Raw genomic sequence first — 21403 nt, 5'->3', positions numbered from 1 at the left:
CCCAACTTGACCATAGTGGGAAATAAAGGTTATAAGCAACTCATTGTATCTGAATCTCTGAAAGAGATGATGGCTGGGGCATAAAATATGTGCCTTTACAGCTGGAAATGAAAACAAAGTTTATTCAATTTAATTATGAACTTTTACATTGTAATCAGGCTGGAATTATTCACAGTAATGCGCTTTTAAAAGAAGGATACTAAAAATACCACAAGAATTCTAGAGAATATGCAATACCTCAAAGTTTCCCAGAAGGCTAAGACTTGTTACAGGTGGGGCACTAGAACTTAGAAATGGTTTCCCATGGCTCTCTGGATCACTGTCTCTGTTTATACATTGTTGTGGGCTATTGAAAAAAAAAAAAAAAAGACAGAATAAATATAAAGGATAAACACATTTGCTTTTGTCTTCTGGGTATAAACAGCTCTAGAAAGAATAATTTACTTACTGTTTTACAAAATGTTGTCCTAAAGAAGTAACAGTTGAACATTGCCTGTTAATACTTTAGCAAAACATTTTCTAGTTAACTGTAAAAATACCTTCACAAGGTTTACACTACAAGGGATAGAGACAATAAAAATTTAGGTTGTTCATTAACTCTGTTAGCAGGCACCAAATTATCAGATTATTTTCTCTTGTATGCAGATATTTTTGCCTCATATCCTGAAGTTTCTAACAGCAAACTACCATAATAAAAGCTGTTTACGTTACGTGTATTAATGTGTAAAAGGTCATGGTCGATCCCTTTTAAAAGATAAGTTCTCTGAACAAGTTAAGGCAAAATGTTTAACCAGTTCAACACTAAAACCAAAACGTAACACAAAAATAACACTGATTTGAAGAAGACTTAACAATTACTATCTTTTCTGCCTGAAAATTCAAGTGTATCTTACAGCAAACCTACCCCTACACAGGACAGAGCTCGTCCCGGCAGCAGCTCTTGTACCATGGTTATGCCCTAGAGCTGTGCTAACCCGGAGATCCCTGGGGTAACTCGGCTGCCAAGCCGTATTTCAAAGTCAGGATTCTTTTGAAAGGCACCCATTTTTTATCTTTGCTAACACGCTTTGTTGTTGCATACAGGTACGTATATACATTATATCTCCCCAGAAATTCTTAATTTTGGGGGGGTAAATAAAACATACCTTCTTGCAGACAGACACTTTAACTGCAACAGTGATGAGTCCAGATCAAAGCATCCAGACTGTGTTTTTCTTTGAGGAACCTCAAGAGGGAAAGAAGATGTTAATTTGAAAACGGCACCTCTAGTAAGGACAATTTTGCCAAGTAAGCACGTTTGCCAAGAATTTTCATGACATTACAAAATTATAAAAACAGAGCAGAAGAGAGTAATTCCTATACATTCTAAACTTAGTGAAGAAAATTCTAAAATTATTAATTACAAGACTATAAATTCTGATTAACAGGAAGTACTTAAAGACTCATTCAAGAGGCTGATGTCTCTTTGGAATGGTACAGGACATTACTAATAAACAGGCTGTAACAGTTCCCATCCAAGTTTCATGAAAATATGACAGCCTTTACAAGCACTGAAGACTAAAACCTATCATGTGTTGATTACAGAACATCACTACTTCAGTAGTTTTAATTGGGACTGCCTTTTTGTTTCCAACTCCCAACAACCTACCAAGAACTGTAACACTTCCCCAATGTCTTTCTGTCTTATCACCGCAGCTCTTTATCACTTAGTCATTCAATGACATCTCTGATTGCTGAAGAATATACGGTACTAACTGTTCACAGAAACAAAAGCTTTGGCATAATAGGCAATCAGGCATTAATAACTCACACAAAAACTCTTAAATGACAAAATATGTTAGCTTACACTTAAAACACTAATCTTCAAAATGCTTTCTTTTGTGCTCTAAAATAGCACCAAAGCATTTTTTTGCTATAGAATTTTCTAATGTCACCTTCTGTTAATCTTGATAGGATCTCAACAACTACCTCTTTAATATTTTCTTTTCCAGAATTATTGTTCAACTTCATTTGAGTGTTAACTCTCAAATTTCCACTTGCAAGAGCATTCAGTCTGACACTGAAAGTAAACACACGCACTTCATCTAGGTAATTTGTCAAATTTTCTACCATACACTGATATCAAAAGAACAAAATACTTCCTTTCTCATTTAAAAGATAAGTTATCATTTCAACAATAACTTACGGGACTTGAAAGCAGAGGCAATCCAGTTCTGGGATGAAAAGCTTTGGTTGAAGTTCCATCCAAGGATCGAAAATTATGTTTCCGCCATATATTTGTGTGTTTTAGAGACGGTGCTTTCTGTCAGCAAAACAAATTTACTCAAGGTATCAATGGGATATTTCAATGGCCTATCATGGTAATACTTTGCTAATGGAGAAGACTTCTGAACCGGGTGGATCTGCATCACACTAGGGTATTATGAAATATTCAGTATAAATTCCCCTTGACTCCATCTACAATCACACAGACTGCTCACTAAAGATGGTATATTTATAAAAAGACAGGAAGCCTAACTGCCTGTGGAAACTGTCATACATAATGCTATCACCATGAGCAGAATAAGAAAATATTCTTCTCAATGTTAAAATTATAATTAAGAAGGTATGGAGGAGGCACTACCAGCCAAACGTTACTTCAGACCAAGACAACAATGGCAACATGCGGCTTCCTATGAAGTCAGACTTAAACCCCTCTGCATGTTGGTCCTTAGCAGATATAGGGTACAAGCTAGCTGAGTAAGAGCAGCTATAGGAATTGGTCTTTTTCTCTATGTATTTACCTGTACATCTGGGTTCTTCAGCCGCTCACACTTAACTACACCGTCTTCTGTAGGTTTCTTCTGAGAAGTGCTTTGGAAATCGAGGCCTATTGGGTCTTCATTCTCATCATGTGCACTTTTCATTTTATCTTGTTTGGTTTTGTTTTTGAAACTGTCATGGTCTTTATTTAAATAATTTTCAATACTAATAAGCTGAGTATTTTGCTCATAAATATTTGGTTTTTTTGAGTCTTTATCTAAACACTTGAGCTCATTTTTGTGCAAAGAGTCAGATACCTGCATCACAGTCGCTTTTTTTGTACCTTCAAGTATTCTGCATTTATCTATCTGTACATTGTTAAAACTGTCCGTGCCATTGTTCTCACTAACAACTGTTCTTTCTTTAAGTTTATTTGTGCAAATCTGTTCATCAATGCTGCTGAAATTTGAACACTGTTTAATTCTATTGGTTATCTGGTCTTTCTGTGCATAACCAGAATGTATTGTTTCCAATTTATCTGGCAATTCACACTTATTTTCTTTAATACTTGATGATGATGTGTGAATGTTAGTAAATGCATGAGAAGTTTTATTTGAAGTCTGATGAAATGCATTTCGGACAGCTTCACTGGGTTTTGCTAAAACCAATTTTCTTCTTGCTTGGAGTTTCAGAGAAGCCTTCAATTCTCCATCAAACCTGCAAGGACTGATAGGAGTATCAGGTGTCTTTGTCCTTGATTTACTGCTGTCTTCTAACAAAGAAAAATCGGATTTAGCAAAAGAAACAGAAGATGGTTCCCTGCCCTTCTTCAGCAAATTTTCATCTTCATATGTACTTCGGAAAATTTTTGAAGTAACTGGACTAGTCTCATGCACTTTGAATGGACGCCCAGTAACATGAGAAGTAGCTGGATCACAATGAATCAAGTGTTGGGCAATCCTTGCTATCACCTCCTGCCGCTCCTGGAGCAGAGAATCGATCAGGGGATTACTCTCTCCTGCCGAATGACGGCCACAGTGGTTCACTGGAACAGGGGCGTCAAGCAGTGTGATCTCTGGTATTGCTCTAGTTTTACCTTCACCACCATCTTCTTGTATTGCATTGTCTAAGTTGGCAATAGAAACAGGGGAGGTTTCCTTGCCTTTCCTTGGCAAGTTTTCATCTTCGTAAGTACTCCGAAAAGCTTTCGGTGTAGCTGAGCTGTTTTCATGTATGTTGAACGGACGTCCAGCAACAACTGGTGAAGTGGCTGGATCACAGTGAATCAAGTGCTGAGCAATCCTTGCGATGACTTCTTGTCGCTCTTGAAGTAAAGAGCCTATCAAAGGATTGGTTTCTCCTGCGGGCTGATGAGAGCAATGACTATTCAAAACACGTGAATCAACTAGAGAAAAGGATTTAAAAGTTCTGACAGGTGTTTCATGAGATTGTGTCTTATTGTCTGCTGTAGCATGATAGCACGGAACTTTAGACTGCGATGCCCCAAAGTCAGATCCAAGTCCAGTAGATGGATGAAGTTTTAAATTTCTGATAGATGTAGTAAATTCAGGTGTCTTTTTTCCATTAAGTAGGCCTTCAGGTGTCATCGTCCACGTCTGTTTCCCACAGAAGCGCTGTGGACTGGAGGTACTGCATTGCTGTGCCGCACTGGAATCACCGTGCTGATGTAACTTACGCTCTTGCATTCGCTTTTCGTAAAAGCTAAGGTTGGTGTGAATACTACAGGTCAAAACTGGGTAGTTCGATTGTCTCGGCAAAGACTGGACACTGACTCTCAAGGCCACATTGTGAGAAACATTAGGAACAGGAAAGACATGCTCAGTTGGTGTCTGGGAAAACGTCCATTGCAAGTCCACATCCGCAGCGCTCACCCTGAAACAATACAGAAGGGCATTTACAGAAATATCTAAATGAAGAGTCTTTAATTATCTACTTCACAACACAAATGTATAGGAAAAAGCACTAGAGACACCAGCAACTGCTGTACTTTGCAAAGTATACAAATCCTATACAACCACCAAAGTACTGGGCCAACAACATGGCACTTTCTGAAATCAAACAGGGAAACAGGAGGGAAGAATGGTTTTAAGACAAGTTGCAACAACCTGCGAACAGCAAATGCGGGTTTTTTCCATTCCAGACATACCTGTACAGAATGTTTCGGGGAACAGCACCATGTGAAACACTCAGCCACGCACTTAGCTGAGAGAAGAAAACAAAAGAGCGAACAGCCAATAAAAGGGTCTTCTCTTCAATAAATCGATCTCCACTCCTAAAATGTATTAAGAGAAACACGTGGATGTTGGTAAGAATATGCAGAGAACTATCAGAACTAGAACTAGGACATGTTCAGTTCTTCATTCTGAAAATAAAACACAGCTGAATCAAGCAAAACAATTAAACTCCTCAAACATTTTGAAGATTACAAAGCCTGATTTGTTTTTATCCACATAATAATTTATACAATTTAACATAACAAATAATGCATAGAAATGACCATTTTCAGCTGGGAGCATTTCATACTCTGCATTGCACAATGTGCACTGCAGAAAGTATGAGTACAGGAAGACTAAGATTAAAAGATGCTTAGATTTCCCTGGTAAATAGTGGTTTTCTTAGATCAGTCCTCATGGCAAAGGGCCAGTTCAAAACCACTAACTGATTACTTTAAGGATTTCAGTATGACAAGATTCTTGCAACTATCATCTAATCCTAATATCCAACTTACTGTCGAGGAACTGGCTCCAAAATCCACCTTTCTAACAGCAACGCATCTTGTTTGATTGCAGGATCATTTAAATCATTCCCCTCGGTGGTGGGCCCTTCATCGCTATAGCAACAGTCTGGAAGTAGCATCACTTCTACCATGATTGGAATATTGTTCTTCCACAGTAGCATAACCTCAGATCTGGTTCGTCTAGCTTGACGACACTGAGGGAAAGAAAAAATGTCAACATATGCAAGCCATAAAAATACTAGCCAGATTTAAATCTACTTTAAAAACATGTTCCAAAGTACTGGAAAAGGGTAAGGGTCAAATTCTGTAAACTAGGTTTCGCCAAATCAGAGATAAGATTCTAGAGCTATTAAATGAAAAATAATTAACAAATCCTTTATGGTTGCTGTTTGAGCAAGTTCTGTAGAAAATTAAAAGAGCTCGTAAAAATACATTTCTCCAACCACTATACTTTGCTACCTTGTACTTCTCTCTCCACAACACATCCTCTTGGATAGACACACTCAAGCAGTATCTTTATAAGTTCTGTGTCTTTGAGCAGGCTAACTTCTGCATGAATAATAACTTAAATTCACACAGTACTCAGGAACTTTTACTTGAGAGATGGGATGCTCCAACCTTACTCCCAAATAGACTGGCTAGATTTGATGTGCTCATGTTTTTTGGATCACTAACTTTTCAAGAATACCTGGAAAAGCAAAAAGTTAAGGCAAGTCAGCCTACATGTTCTCCAAAAAAAACCCAGACCAAGAATATTAAGTATAGTGCTTGCCATTTGCATAATAAAGATTCAAATAGCTACTGCATTCAGGTAGTTGTGCGGAATAGTTCAAGGATAAAAGGCTTAATGATCTCCCATTTTAAGGACAGATCTATTATTAGCATGATACTGAATTACATACTCATTTAAATGCAGGACTGACAGAAAGCAACTCTTATTCATGCTTAACTGTGAATCTACTGTAGGGTTCTTGGCTGACTTTAATCATGGTAGCAAGGATGCACACAACGACACTTAAAATTAAATGGGTACCATCATACCTGAGCCAGTTTTTCGCTGCATTCATGCTTAGTTGTTGTTGGCTGACTTGATTGTGCCGGTGGGCAATGAAAGCCCTCTGTTCTGCCCTTGATCGAATACTCGGGCGTTCGACCTTCAGTGATCAACAAGGCCAAGGAGACCAGGAACTCCTCAGCTTCATACTCAAAGTATTCATCCAAAGTATCTGCCATTTAAAAAAAGACAAAAAATAAATAATGACATCTGCTGTAGAACAAGCTTTCAACTGTTGGCTGACCCCACAGTTTGTTTCAATTTACAATTAAAATGAGAGCTATGGGAAATGGATCTTTGTATCAGACTGGCTGCACTCCCCATAAGGCCCAAGTTATTGTACCACCACAAAACAACTCTCCTCATCTCGTAACATCATCACTACAAGCAAACAAAATTAGAAATACCCTAAAGAAAGCTTCACATAGTAACTAGTCAATGTACCAGATTTCAGCAGTGCTGAGAAACAACTGTTTGTGTTGTGAACCACAGCTGGATCACAGCTTCTCCAGAAGAAAAAAAGTTTCCTGGGCTCTAGTGGGAGAAGTCTGACGGCAGCATGACTTGGCATTGTTAGTATCATGTGACAGAAAGAGAAGCCACAATACATCATAAAACACATTAAAAATTGAATAAGAAAAAAATAGATTTACTTCTATTAGAAAAAGTGGGACACAACGTTCTTTAAGGTTTTTATTGTGAGTCCCTCCTGCTGAGAGCAAGGCTTATTTGAGAAGTCCATTTTTAGTTACGATTAACACATAGGAAAGGTTCCCAAGGAACACACAGAGTATTCATTGGTTTGTACCATGGTCAGTCTAAACTTGTGCAAAGAATTAAAACTCAACAAGTCTCTGTAGACAAAGCAGCAGCTGGCATTACTCTTCATGAATTACCTTGGCACATTTGATTCCCACAGAGGCAGGATGCACCAGTCCCCTGATTTAATGGTGTTTTGTAGAGCACCCTTCTCCTCCTCCTCCTCCTCCCCCCTCATGAGGATGTCACACATCATTCAAACAGATTCAAGTACAAGCAGATCGTGTCATTCCCCTCTCTGCTTGGAAACACTTAAGCTTCAAAATGATTTAGTTACTGAAAAGGCTGCAGAAAAATATCTTTTCCAAGACAGCTACAATACATTCAGTTCAAAGTCTATTTTAAGAGCAGCAAAGAAAAGCAGGTGGAGGCAAGGCTGCCAGCAGTTCTTTACCTTTATTTTTATGCTTCAGGGAAACAAAAGCACTTGACGCCTTCACAATTTTAACTTAAATGTCCTATGTCATCCACCAAAACAAAATTGCCATAGGGACAGAGTTAATTTCTATTCATGTTTTGATTACCATGCATAAAATACCTTTCCACTTTGAAAAAAAAAAAGAATTCAGACGTCTCTTTTGTCTTAATTCCCTAATAGCAGAGCATTTGGCAAACATGGCAAGACAGACTTGAGAGATCCATACAAGAAGGGATGCATGAAACAAAAGTTCCAATTAAATGTGCAATTACCTGCATACGCAAATTGTAAAGCGTGTAAAACTAGCTTTTGCGTGTACATATTTACCTAGCCCAGGCTTGTACTCCACAGACCCCAGGGCTTACAGCCTATTTAGAGGGATATACGTAAGGTAAATAAGAGAAGTCAGCCCACTGCCAGAGAACTCAGTTCATTGCACAGGAGTCCTCCTCTTTACCAACCTCCCCCCCCGCCCTTTTTAAAGGATCGCACTTATAGACAGCTCCTTTGGGTGGTGGGGCGGGCTACAACCGGGACCCTCTTCCCGCCACGCACCCATATCTGCCCATGGCACACGCAGCCAGCGGCGCGGCACTCCGGACCCCTGCCGTACATGCCACATCTGTGTGCGCACATCTGGGAAAAGGTGCCGGGCGCTGGACTGCCACAATCAGCGCAAGTCCCATGGCTCCATCCTCCGGGGGGGAGCGGGGAAGGGCCTCTTCCAAAACAACTGCCCGTGCCAGCTGCCTGCCCCCCGCCCTGGGCAGCACCCCGACCAGGAAGGGACAGAGGGCCCTGGAAGAACAGGGTGCTGCCAGGACAATTCATCCCGCCACTGCCTGCCCTCAGGCAGAAGAAAAGCCGGAGGATGGATGAATTACCCTGGAGGACCCCATATGGCACGTGAACGATACATTGAATCATCTGGCATGAGTTAAAATGGTCATTCATCTGATGGATGGCAGAAAATGACTAATAAAGGGTGCATGAAAGATTAAAGGAATGGTAAATAACAGAGAGGACAAGACACTTAGGTAGTGATATGAGTCACCTACAAAATTAGGCACCTGCAATTTTTATTTTTTTTTTTCAGCTGAAAGTCTGGTGAACAATAGGCAAGTCATACTTAGGGATAGGGAAATAGGATTTGGAAAGACTCTGAAAAGGATTTGGATATTACAGCTGACAAAAAAAGTAATTGCAGCATTATCTTGCTGCCAGCACAAGCATCATGCTCATCTTTTTATGTCCAAAGGTCATGGTAATGTTAAGAAAGCCACAGCAGGAAGGATCACTACTGGAATATTTTTCCTACTCTGACAAGAAGTTCCAAAAATCTAGTAAGCGTTCAGCAGGAGTGATATTAATTTAAACAAGAATTGCCTCATGCTTGGCAGACTAAACAGAAGCGGAATTCATCCTTAAGAAAATGTGTAAGAGGAATTCTGTTTAGTTAAAATATGTAAAAACATCTATGGTTTTAAAGAAAAAAATAAAGAGCCTGACCAAGACCTGCACGTGCTTATGCAGACAGATCCTATTCTCGAACACCTTCTTATGTAACAGAAACGTGCACAGTAAGATGTGATACCTGAAAATTTACAACAGAGAATTTTAAATCGCAAGTAACAGTAAAATAGATATGCCCCTTAATTAACATTAGTAGATTACCATGTGAAGCAGTAGACCTTCTACTATTTGGCTCTTTTTAGAAAGAATCCATATTTGATCAAAAGCTTCTGGACTCGACACACATTAATAGATAAAACCTATGGCCTGAGCGCTTCTGCTGAGCTGGTTAGATTCAGGTAAAAACCCCACCCCCTTTTTGCATTAAAAAAAATCCATTACCAAAGCTTATCTATATTGTATACTTAAAACACTCATTGTCTTCACAGAAATATACCACAAATTGACATACAAGCCATATACAGCTTAAGCATGTCGAAACGCAAGATCCAGTGAATTTAGTAAATAAGCAAGATCTATTGAATAAAGCAAGGTAATTAAATCTGAAATAATCATTACTCAAGATTCAGAATACATACACAATATTACTTCATGTAAACAGATAAAACTTACTTTTAAGTTCAATTTGCAAACAGTGCCTCTGTTCCTGTATCAGACCTATTATTTCAGAAGCAACCAGTGTCTCACCTTAAGGATGGAAGAGGAGACCCAACTAGCTAGAGACACATACTAGTATTGGCTGCAGTTACAAAAACACAATGTTGTTTCAAAATAAAAACTGCATCTCATTAAAGGATGATAAACAGCAAATACTGAATTAGGAAATGCTACTGTTTTCATAACAACATTATAAAGACAGGGCCAACACTTTAAGATTATGTCAGCAATGTAACAAACCACATATTTGGTCTGGACTTTTAAAAAAATAATATTTTAAAGCATGAATAGCAGTGGACATTGAGAAATATGTTTTCCTACAAAGTTCATGTGGCATATCTACTTTTTTTTAGCTCCACTAGATTTCTATATCATCTAGCAACTTTAAGAGTTCCCATAAAGGAAAAAAAACCTGTAAACATTGAGAAGCCTGGTAATTGTTCCTATACAACAGACACAGATGATACAAAGTTGATGTAATTGAGGATGAGGGTGGAAAGACATTTATAGAAACAGCAAACTCAGTGTTTAGTTAAAAAAAGTGTTACTGTGTGTGCTGTAACTGTTTGCTTTTGTGTATGAATCAGCCCTGTTTAAGACACACATCATATATTGTGCATAGAATAACCTCAGTACTATAATCTTACTATACAAATATGACTATTATTCTGCTTCATCTCTAGCAATGGAACATGCAAGTATATAGCATAAAATACGCATCCCAGCAGTTTCTGGGTTTTATTCCCCTTAAAACAGCAAAAAATCCAGTTAGTTGACACAAGTGCACAGGAATTAAAGTAACAAGGCACTACAGCCCTTTAATCAATACATTGAAACTAAAGTTCATTGAGCAGGTGGTCACAAGAGATAGCAGCAGATGACAGTCTACTCTAGGAGGGAAAAAAAGAAACATGAATTTGGACTGAAGCTACTACACATAAACCAAAACATACGATACTGGAGAACTAAAACCTAGAGGCACATAATTTTGTTTTCCTTTGTCTCCTGCACATACCAACCTCAACAAAAAACGATTTTCTACATCTTCTGGACAAACAGAAAAGCCCATTTAACCAGAGATGTCATAAAGAGAGTCTTCAAATGCTTGTCCTCCCTTGTCCACTACGCACAAGTGCACAATCACTGGAGCGCCGGAATAAAAAATAAGAACTCAACACCCCCCAAAAAGTTAAACTGGCTCACATCCCAAACATCTATCAAAGTTAGGTATGTGGTACTAGTGAGTCACAAATCCACTCAACTGCAACCCAAGGACTCTCCCAAAACTTCAGTTAATCCAGTTGTACCCAGCTGACTCTTTTCCCAACTAGGTCACACTTGTGTGGACCAACTCCCTTCCCTGTCCTATCGCAGCATTTTCTGTAGTAATTACAGAAAATGTTTTCCTGAAATGTGGGTATGAGAACAGCATTTAATCTATTTTCTAGGCTTAGATGGGAAACGAAGACATTCGGCATCACGTAACCTGTTGTGCTCCGGGGGCCACCAAAAGATACATCTGCAAGGCACTGCCCTGTCCTGCCCAGGGGCAGCGAGGCAGAGAACGGCTCCAGCAGAGCTCCTCCTGCCCCGCGACCTCCTGCCAACATGGCCAGGCAGTGCTGCAACTGTCATCTTAGCCCATGCTTGGTTTATTGTCCTAGCACCTTTCATACTGCCCTGGATACCAAAAGTATCTACCAAGCTTGTCCTCCTCTTCTCAGGAGGGGAGCTCATTTTTGTAACATGCCTTTCTTCAAAGAAAGACGAATTTGTTCAACATGAAGTATCCATTAGTCCTGACCTCCACTGATCTGGAGGGCTACTTCCCTAGAGCTCACGAAACAACTAATAATTGCTTTCAAATACGCTCTATAACAGTCCAGACTTGCCCTGGAAAATCTTTAGGCATCCATAATGGATTTTGAAGGCCACTGATTTAAAGTAATCGGATTTCTATTTCACTTCTTAGAAAGTTGAAACCCAGTAAGCAAAACACTAAACAAAATACAGAGTGCGTGGCGTAGGCTATCCGGATTCCCGGCTGATGCAAGCCCTGCTCCTACCCTACCGCAGCCGCCCAGAGGGCACCGTGGCATGATTGCCCACCTCCTCTCTCTGCTTCCTTCGTGTGCTACAATTTTTTTGAAAGACTAAAAATATCGCTTAAGTACTTGGATCTTATTTTTTGTACTTTTAGCACAGGCAGCCCGTAAGGAGACGCTTCAGTCTAAGAGTCCCGTGGCAGGAGAGTCAGATACACTGGAGAAAAGCAGCTGCACTGTCAGCATTCAGAAGCCATCACTTTCTAGCAAAGGCATCGCTGTGCATTTAAAAAATTACACCAAAAGCTCTCTGGCCCTTCCCCCAAACCAGTTAACTCTCAATAAGTTTTATTATCTTGCTACTCCAAGAAGTGGGTTAAAGGTAGTTCCATATTTTAAGAGTAAGGCAGGGATTCAAGAAACTACTGTAAAGGAAATGAAACACAATGTAAACATTTGACTAACAGCTTCTCTTCTGGAATTAGAAACACCTACGGATGCTTTGGTTAACTAATTCCACGTTGTGCTTCACTTCAAAAGAAAGTTGCCCTTGAACCCCCCCAAATTCATGATTTTCTGAATGAGCAGTCATGTTGTGTTTGCATATTACAAACCCGTAATTATATCTGAAGTCACACACTTCAAAAGCCTTGCAATATTAAGAGTTTAAGTATAATTTAAGCTATCAAGAGTTAAAGTCATGAGATGGTCTACTTGCTTCAAGAAACACGCTAGTAGTTAAGTTTACTTAAATTCAAGCAAATGCAATGAACTGGTTACTCACCTTATCTTAGGAATACTCCTATACAGGTATTTTTTCCCCCACATTGACTCCTGTCTTAAGATTCTGAAGGCTCAAGAACTTTGAGCTCCAGGACAGCCATTATGAAAACAAGAGGAGCGCAGCACAGTACCTCATCTTACTCTTGCTTGTCTCCTTATTTCTTCCTGGGTACCAAACTGAACCACTACTTGCTTATCAAAGCAGTTCAGCTGTAGGCAGGAAATGGCAGCATAGGAACTTTACATTAGGATTAATGCATACCTGCTATTCAAAGAAAATAGAGTATAAGCTATAAAAAATTGCTGGATCTACTTAGTTTGGTGTAGGAGAATAGGAAGAAATTCACCTGCTTTTGTGTTGTTATGCCAGTTTACAATTAGAAAAACAAAACAAAACACACCACACCATCCTATACGTAAGGGGGGCATTTTTAAAAATCAAGACACAGCTACATGGCAGCAGATGAAGTTACTCTGGAGCTCCAGAGCAATAAAAATCAATCAGTACCAATCAGTGCCATCAGCTCCACTCCAGAATGCAGTGCTGCAGTAAGTCCACTGGTATGGTTGTATCACTGCCTATCTACCGCACACTTCTGCTGGACGCCTCTCACAGCATCCAGAGCTAATCTCGAGGCAGCTTTACCGTAAATAAAGTTACCAAAAAGAGACTGGTCTTAAAATCAAGCTGAAAAGCAATACAAAAAATGTACAATTCACATTTTACTAAAACTTCTTTAGGTTCAAACAGCTTAATAAGTACAGAAATAAAATTCAGTTAAATTCATTTAAAGCATAAATTTCCTCCAGTAATCTCAGAAACTACAACTCTCAGAGTGTAAAATGCAGACTGTTAAACTGATCTGGGTGTTCCCATCTAGCTTCCTGCGTTTTGGCTGACATCCTATTTTCCCATCACCATACTGCTTACTGAGTCACTTCTCTTCTTCCAACTGTAGCTTTCTATTTTTATCTAAGCAACAACAGTTTAACCCGCTTCTTTTGATTTTTTGGCATTAAACCAAATTCTAGATCCAATATTTGCATTTTCATCAGGGAAACTGGTTTTATTTTCTCTTAACTGGACAAAAAAAAAGGAATACTTCAAAACATATGATGTAAGCTGAATTGGGTTTTGCTCCACAAGAAAGTCACGAACTGTGAAGTACGTCAATCATTATGATTTCATCGTCTGTATTTAGTAGAAGGAAAGTAATACCTGAAAATGTGAAGTTTGAGTCGTTTCAAACCTCAGTTCACCAATAATTGCAAGAGAACTCATATATTCTAAAATACAGTTCTCCCACTGTATCCTGACATGGGTTAATTAAGTGCTGAAATGTCAGTGTAAAGCTGTAAGATTTTCAGTACTGCAATGTTTAGCATTTTAAATATAAGCCAGTTAGAGGAAGAGAACATATGCTTTTTGCTGATACCTAAACTTATTAGTCTACAGAACGGGTTACAAAAGATGCTACTTGTACCGACATGCTATAACTGGACAGGTGCTGAAAGCAAAGAGGACTTGTCTCAGCTAATGCCCTTACTTATGCACACATCAGTTTGTGTTGTCCTTTATATTATGGTTTCCTAGATTGTGATTTCATTAAATGTGACTACACAAAAATCTCTGAAGTTATATTATAATGAAACAAACATGCCTATCGGGAGTAGGCTAAGTAATTTCTGAGTTTTCCATTCATTCTTCTCTAGCTTTTTACATTTTTCCCTTGATTAGCTGATGCTCTGCCTAAATTAGATTACGTTAGAACAAACTGCATGACTCGATAAAACTACCTAAAAAAAACCTGACAAAGCAATAGGATTTCTAATTCTTCAACTCAAAACTATTTTTCAGGTATGTCTGTTAGTCCATTAAAGAAAACAATTAGGAAAAAACATCTCTTTTAGAATAAGTATGCAGCACTAAGTATAGAATAGACACTCGGCTGTAATTGGGAGGGAATAAAGGGTTTATATGTAACCTTCACTTTCACCATCAATACAGTGATTTACTACCCTTTTAAATATGCTGATATAAATTTTGCAGAATTATATTGAAAACAAATTACTGAAATGCTGTTTTAAATGCCACCCTAGTTCACAGGAGGAAGCAAGTGCAATGTGGAGATCTGACCTAGGCTAGCTTCACAGTCACTGCCACCATAATGTGAAACCGCATCCAACATGCTTGGTTTGGGGAGCTGAAGGAGCCATGTGTCACCCTAGAACAGAAAACAGAGTGCACTTAAGCTTACAAAATACGTGAAAATTTCTTCCTAAGGTGTTTTCTGGAAAAACAATTAAGCACTTTTACATTAAAATACAGATTTTCCAATACGAGATTTCTAGATATATATTCGATCATTTGTTTTTTCAAGCTTCCTTCACTGATGATGATGACTGTTTCATCTTTCATCAAGGCTTCCCCAGCCAAGGGAACTTAGTTTGGAGATGAGGATGATGACGGCTGATGACCATCTTCACTATTGTTACTCGCTAATTCAAGAACCAGCTTAGCAGCAACTACATGGCTGAACACACACAGACTGAAGGCTTTCATCAACTTACTCAACCTTATGTTAGCTGTAAATATCATACTGCAGTGGCTCCATAGCTGTTGCTTTCTTTTCAAAGGAAGCCCAACATGAATTAACAATGAAAAAGCACATGTATTTGGCTAAGCCTCATCTCTTTCTGAAGGCGTATCATCCATACGACAGTTGCAGCAATTGAGTACTGGGAAGTCTAACTGCATTTGGAAGCCAAGACATCCTTCCCATTAAACAGGTTGACGGCAGCTCTGCATTAAATTCCAGCTGTGATAGAATTTTTATAGTACATAAATAAAAATGCATGCCAGAAATTTTATTTGAGGCCTTAAACACAATACAATTCAAGACGACAGACGTAAGTTTCCTCTTTAATTTGTTTAACGATCCAGCTTGACAAAGATTCAACTATTTGCAGACTTCTGCAGTATTTTATACAGAGACTGGTTTAAAGATGGCAAGCAGTAATTTGTGATAATAAATCACTCAGATATTACTGGAAAACAACACGAGACTATTTAAAAATCTTACAGTAGGTATTTCAATGCTTATGACAGCTGCCAGAGAGAGCAGCCCTCTACTTAAAACATGACATGTTTGCATCTTGTGCTGACCAGTTTTTTTGCTGAAGTGTTACTCGGTTTATTCCTCTCTAGCTTATCATCTTCACAATATACGCAAGTATCTTTGGGAACAGCATTCACAGTGATGTAGGGTTACACTTGCCAAAAAATGCTGGGTTTTAAAATTTCCCCACTAACACTAAAAATTAATCTCTTTGGGGTATTCCATGCTTTATCTCATCACCTTAAATATTTATTGTGCATAGAAACTTTGACAATATACTTTCAAGTGTTCTTGTACTTATTTTCCTGTTAATGATGATAAAACAACACATTTTTTTCTGAGGAGGAATGTAAAGTAGCCTTCAGCTCTCAAAAAGATTTTGAGTGAATGATTTGAAAGCACCATTAAGGGCCTGAACAAAACTGTAATGGGAGCACACACAACTCCTGCTGGGGAAGGCCTGTGTGAGCACAGGTTCCACTTTGGTTTATTATCACCAGGCACAAACTGGTATTCTTCTTCCCTAAGATCACTGCAAGAAACAGAATGGTTACATCATGTGCAATTTGCTTCAGAACATAGTCAGACTTCTTGAAAATAAACCAGAGTGAATTTGAAAACTGCAGTGTGAAAGCACTGACTCATTTTGGGGTGGAATCAGTAGGGATGCCACAGCTGCTGGAGTGAGGGACAGCCGCTGGAGTCAGGGCAACCCCCTGGAAAAAAGTACCATGTTGACTTATGGGACCACACATTATGTATGGAAACCCTTCACTAAGCACTGAGCCTTCAACACAATATTGTTGTCAAAGCAAGTGAAGTTTTTTAAATACTAAAGCAGTCAGCCTTCCACACAGTCCGAAAACTTTCAAACACCAGTAGCCACTCATCTTCACACTACCATCAGGTGCCAACAAGCCCAACCGATGGTTTTTGATAGCCATGATCTTCATGATCTTCAGACTCTGAAGTCAGGAACTACTGACTTTAATAAGCTAATTTAAACTTGCACAAATCAGACATCCCTGCTAATTCCTCTCTGCTTTTAATCTCTTGAAAAGTATCTTTTTTCAGTGTACAGAAAGATACAAGACAACTGTTTGTAAAGACTGCTGAGGAACCTCTTGTATGTTGAAAATCTCAAAGCTACCTATTAGTATCTATTTTTAATACATACTTTCTCAGTTTTACTGTGCTAACAAAAAAACCCAAACCAACAGTAAGCCAGAGAAGGCTGGGGGATGGGGATGGGCAGAAGTCTAGGTGTTTTGGGAAGAAAACCATCTATGACCTACTCCACTTTTTGGTGAAAGTAGTCTACTCTATTAAAAGACTACTAAAAAAAAAACCCCAAAACTAACTGAGGCCTCCCACATGCATGATTAGCATGTCATTTCTTCAAGGTCAAGAATTTTGATCATAATCTACGTGTCACATCTTCAAGAAGTTTTGGTTTCATTACTAGCACTACAAATTTGGTAAGAGTGCAAAAGAGCTGCTATCAGCAACTCACCAGTGCCGCGATAAGCCCCGCACCCACCCAAAAAGCAACCCCTCTCCCTCAAGGGCGCACAGCACTCAACTTCAAATATGCTGTTGTTTTAGAGGAACCTATAAAAACTGCAATGTTATGAATGAAAAGAAAGGGCTAAGAATGCCAGCACTGTTACCCAGGTCAGCCGATATCCCCGTTTCAGTTAACCCGAGATCCAGATAGACAAAAGTTATTTTGCTTTATTTTTAAATTCTAGAGAAAATGACAGTCTGCAGTTTTCCATGAGGCTGAAAAAACCTCATGGGCCAGGAACTGAAAATCTGCAACTGGCGGGGGAGTAATGAACTTTTAGTTCAACCCAAACCATCAGAATAGTCATTTTGCATGTCTGGACCTATTTCATCTGTGCAAGTACTGAATAGCTTGATGGATGCAGGTTTTGTTCCTCTTTGTTTTCACACAATTTGAAGAATCACCAGGATCTAGCTGAGTGACATTTATCTTGTTACAGTTCAGATTTACTTTAAGATTTAAAAAATCCAATCAGACTAGTGAAACTCCAGAGCGTTCAGACCTCGTCAGGTTTCCCCCCAGACACACACGCATCTTGCAAAGCACCTTTTTAAAACTGGGCCCACTTGAACACTGAAATTTCAAATAACATACTTGTTTACTTACAAAAGTTAAGTGTCTGCTTTCCCTCTCCCCTTCATTCAACCACCCTGCCAGGTTTGCATTGCCGCTTTGAAGGCCACGAGAAACATCCAGCCACTGGGCACCTCGTGGAACAAAACAAGTTTATGACAATCCTAGGCGCAAGACTCTTGCACAAAGTGCCAGAATTAACACTACTAGAGCAAGAATAATAGTGGTGTATTCATAGTGTATCTCTTCAAAACAACTCTCCCTTCAAGGGAAAAAGTGAGTTCATGGATGACTGCGCCGTTGCTGGCACAGAGTGAAGACAGGCACGGTGAGAGCCAGCAGGCAAAAGCCTCCCTGCACAGCGCTGACCTCGAGTCACCCATCATCCCTGGCCTCCGCTCCACTTACTGGCTGCACGTGTGTTTTGTAACACCCTGTACTGCGTATTCTTAGAACGTACTTTCCAGAGAACCGAAGGGACAGGGCTCACCCCTCCAAGACCACTTCCAACCCAATCTCACCAGCAGCAGCATCCTGCTCCTCAAGATAAACTAGCAGTTTATACAACAGTAAAGGATCCAACCTCTATGTTTGCCTGCTCTAAAATCAGGTGACCCGAGAGTCAAGGGACAGAGCAATAAATTATTAGGAAAAATAAAACACTACACTAAAAATAGTGTACACGAGCAGCGTCTGAGGAACAACAGTTTTTACCCAGTCAAAGCTCAAGGCCCTCCACAGCTTCTTTTGTGTTCTCTGCAAAAAACAACTGACATGAGCGGAGACAGATAAACAAATAACACCCAACTTTAGTTCCTCCTTGATAACTTGCAAGTACATATTTAATCAAAAGCACAGAGCTGGTTGGGGGGGGGGGGGGGGGGAAGTTGAATTTGGGGCCAGCAGAAAAGGTATTAATGTCCAAAGTAAATGTTCAATGAAACTTACATCAGAAGATGTCAAAATTACTTTCTTTTAGGGAAAATTGCTCCAAGCTGCCTTCAGCTCAGAAATGCCAAAAAAGTCACGATCTGCTACACATCAGCTACTAGCATAGTTCAGGCAACATTAAGGATTCGCCCACTTTTCAGGTTTAATAGATTTAATAAATTATTGTGAATGCTCAAGTTAAGCATCAGAAAGAAAAAAAAAGCCCCCACAAACATTACAGAATCCAGATGCCTGACGACCATACTTGTTTTGTCAACCCTCTCAGTTACCAAAAAGATTATACAGAAATTTGTTGTTACAAATCAGTAAACAAAACAAATTTCATTACTATCAAGTGAAAACAACGCATAATTTTGTTGGAGGAAGAGGATCTTTTTTTAAGAGATAACAAAGAAGCGTAGAAGAGTATAGTAAAAAAGATTCTAAGTTTACATTTAGGAACATATGACTACATTGGCTGTGACTGTAAACAGCCCATTTTTGCAATCACTTATCTTCAAGAACTAATAAAAAAACATATCTGAGAGATTTTTAGCACAGAACATTTTATTCTTACCATCTGAATTAGTGGCTGATCTTGAAAGAACCAGAATCTGGCACAGGACTCCAGACAACAAGCAACATGCCCCTCTTTATCCCCAGAAAAACATCCAAATTGGGTTCACTACATCCTTGTTGCTGGGCTGGATCCCTAGGAAATAGCATTTAGAGAATTGCTTTCAGTGTGAGTTGGTTTTACTCTTGACTATGGAAAAACACTGTCTGAAATCCTAAGGTTTTCCTCAGATAAATTCTTCACAGCCCAAGCTTTGATGAAGTTGGAAACATGCCTTGCCAGTGGGGACCTCTGGGCTGGGCACAGCCCACATGAATGCCACCCGCGCTTTGGCTGGCAGATGGCAGCGCCTTATCTGCCTGCTCTGGGAAGCACCAGCAGTGCCCGCAGGACTTCTCATGGAATTCATCACCGAAAAGGAGTGTCAAAAAAGACATAGAAAAGATTATGCCTCACCGGCATCCAGACTTGTGAGGAAGATATGTCTGGTCAGTGTCTAACAGGAAACCATATTTTCCTGTTGTCTTTTTTGCCTCTCAAAACATCGTTTTTCATAACAAGCAAGTGACTTTTTTCCTTTTTTTTTTTTTTTTTTTAACTTTCAAGATCTTCCATGGCTTACCATCATTCTTGTTGTCTCCCACTCACTATTGCAGTAAACTTCCAATTAGCCTCTGATTACTTTAATCACTTGTACTTCCTCTCCCGTGTGTTGTCCTATAGCGGGGAAGAACACACTTGATGCAAAATGAGTCTGCTTTCCAGCTTCTCTGTTACAGTGATAAAGGCTTGTTAGCCTGTAGGCTGGGAGCAGAGTTTATCTGTCTCATCAGTATTATCCTTTTGTTTCCTTACAGCCCTCTGTTGGAAGTTGATTGATTTCATGTTTGATACTTGCATAAGGTCTGAGGTGAGGATGGTCTTTTGTTCCATGCTTGTGTAATACCCAGCAAAACGTGATACCTGAATGTGCCTCTTAATTTATAGCACAGATAACAAATAGTAATCTTCAGGTAAGAACTCCAGGAATTTGCTTCCCTTCTCTTTAAAAGTAATATGACTGAGTTATACACTTGGAGGCTGAAGAATTCCTCGATCCATCTAGACAATCAAACACAGCAATATGATACACTCTGGAAATACAGTTTGAGAATATAGTGGCTCAGTACACATCTACGTGAAGGGCTTCATTCTGTAAAGAAGCCACTGTTGTTGTGTAAGACCCACAGGCATAGGTGTACCTCACAAAAACAGCAAGCACTGAAGAAACTATGTGTTCTTAACAGCATTGATAAAACAGACTTACAACAGGTTGTTTATGCTTTATGAGAAGTGACCTGCATTCAGTAATATCCACAGGTCTTGTTCACAGCTTTCCCAGGGGACCAGATCAAAACCTGCCTCAGAAGCGCTTCCCTCCAGTAGTTTCAGTGCCATGAAGTTTAGTCTACACCAACACTCCTTCAGGTGTCCTACCTGAGAAAGAGATATTGAACCTTCTATTTTGCATTTCACTATAGTAGGTACAGGAACTGTAGAGTAACTTTGCTATAAAAATAAAAAGATAGCACGCAGGGTCCTTCTAGCATCCTGCTCAGAGCAGCCAAGGGCAAGCACCTTACCAAAAAGAGCATGGACAAAGGAGGGCTGTAGCGATATTTGTCCAGAATACTCTTCCAGTCTTTAACAATTGAACCAAAGGGGCAGAGAAGGTCCTACAAGGTCCAGCGGCCAACAGCTTCCACCCCCTCCGTGGCCCCCGCTACAGACCTCCGCTGTCCTACGGTGACATTCCCCTACTGCCACCGAGGAGGACAAACGCCTGGCTGCAAGTCAGATGAAAGGCCACATCCACCCCACGAGCTACAGGTTCTTCCTTTCTCCTCCG

The 21403-nt window shown here is 39.6% G+C and overlaps 1 protein-coding gene across 6 annotated transcripts in view; it reads right to left on the bottom strand.

Moving 5' to 3' along the window:
* The window catches only part of ATOSA (atos homolog A), a 48845-nt gene that overhangs the window by 9734 nt on the left and 17708 nt on the right, over positions 1 to 21403 (bottom strand). For 3 of the 6 annotated variants that reach the window (XM_049811502.1, XM_049811504.1, XM_049811506.1), the window contains 7 exons: positions 6542 to 6726; positions 5492 to 5694; positions 4910 to 5035; positions 2784 to 4635; positions 2186 to 2302; positions 1146 to 1225; positions 238 to 346 (listed from right to left, as the gene is read on the bottom strand). In XM_049811502.1, the coding sequence (XP_049667459.1) occupies positions 238 to 346; positions 1146 to 1225; positions 2186 to 2302; positions 2784 to 4635; positions 4910 to 5035; positions 5492 to 5694; positions 6542 to 6726 (2672 nt within the window). Of the gene's footprint in view, positions 1 to 237; positions 347 to 1145; positions 1226 to 2185; positions 2303 to 2783; positions 4636 to 4909; positions 5036 to 5491; positions 5695 to 6541; positions 6727 to 6998; positions 7440 to 14886; positions 14975 to 21403 lie in introns of those variants that run through there. The other 3 variants (XM_049811503.1, XM_049811505.1, XM_049811501.1) reach the window with 2 other exon arrangements.

This window comes from Accipiter gentilis, chromosome 10 (genome assembly GCF_929443795.1).
Source record: "Accipiter gentilis chromosome 10, bAccGen1.1, whole genome shotgun sequence".
Classification (NCBI taxonomy): domain Eukaryota; kingdom Metazoa; phylum Chordata; class Aves; order Accipitriformes; family Accipitridae; genus Astur; species Astur gentilis.
Note: the sequence above shows the minus strand (reverse complement) of the source record. Positions and strands in the feature narration are given on the sequence as shown.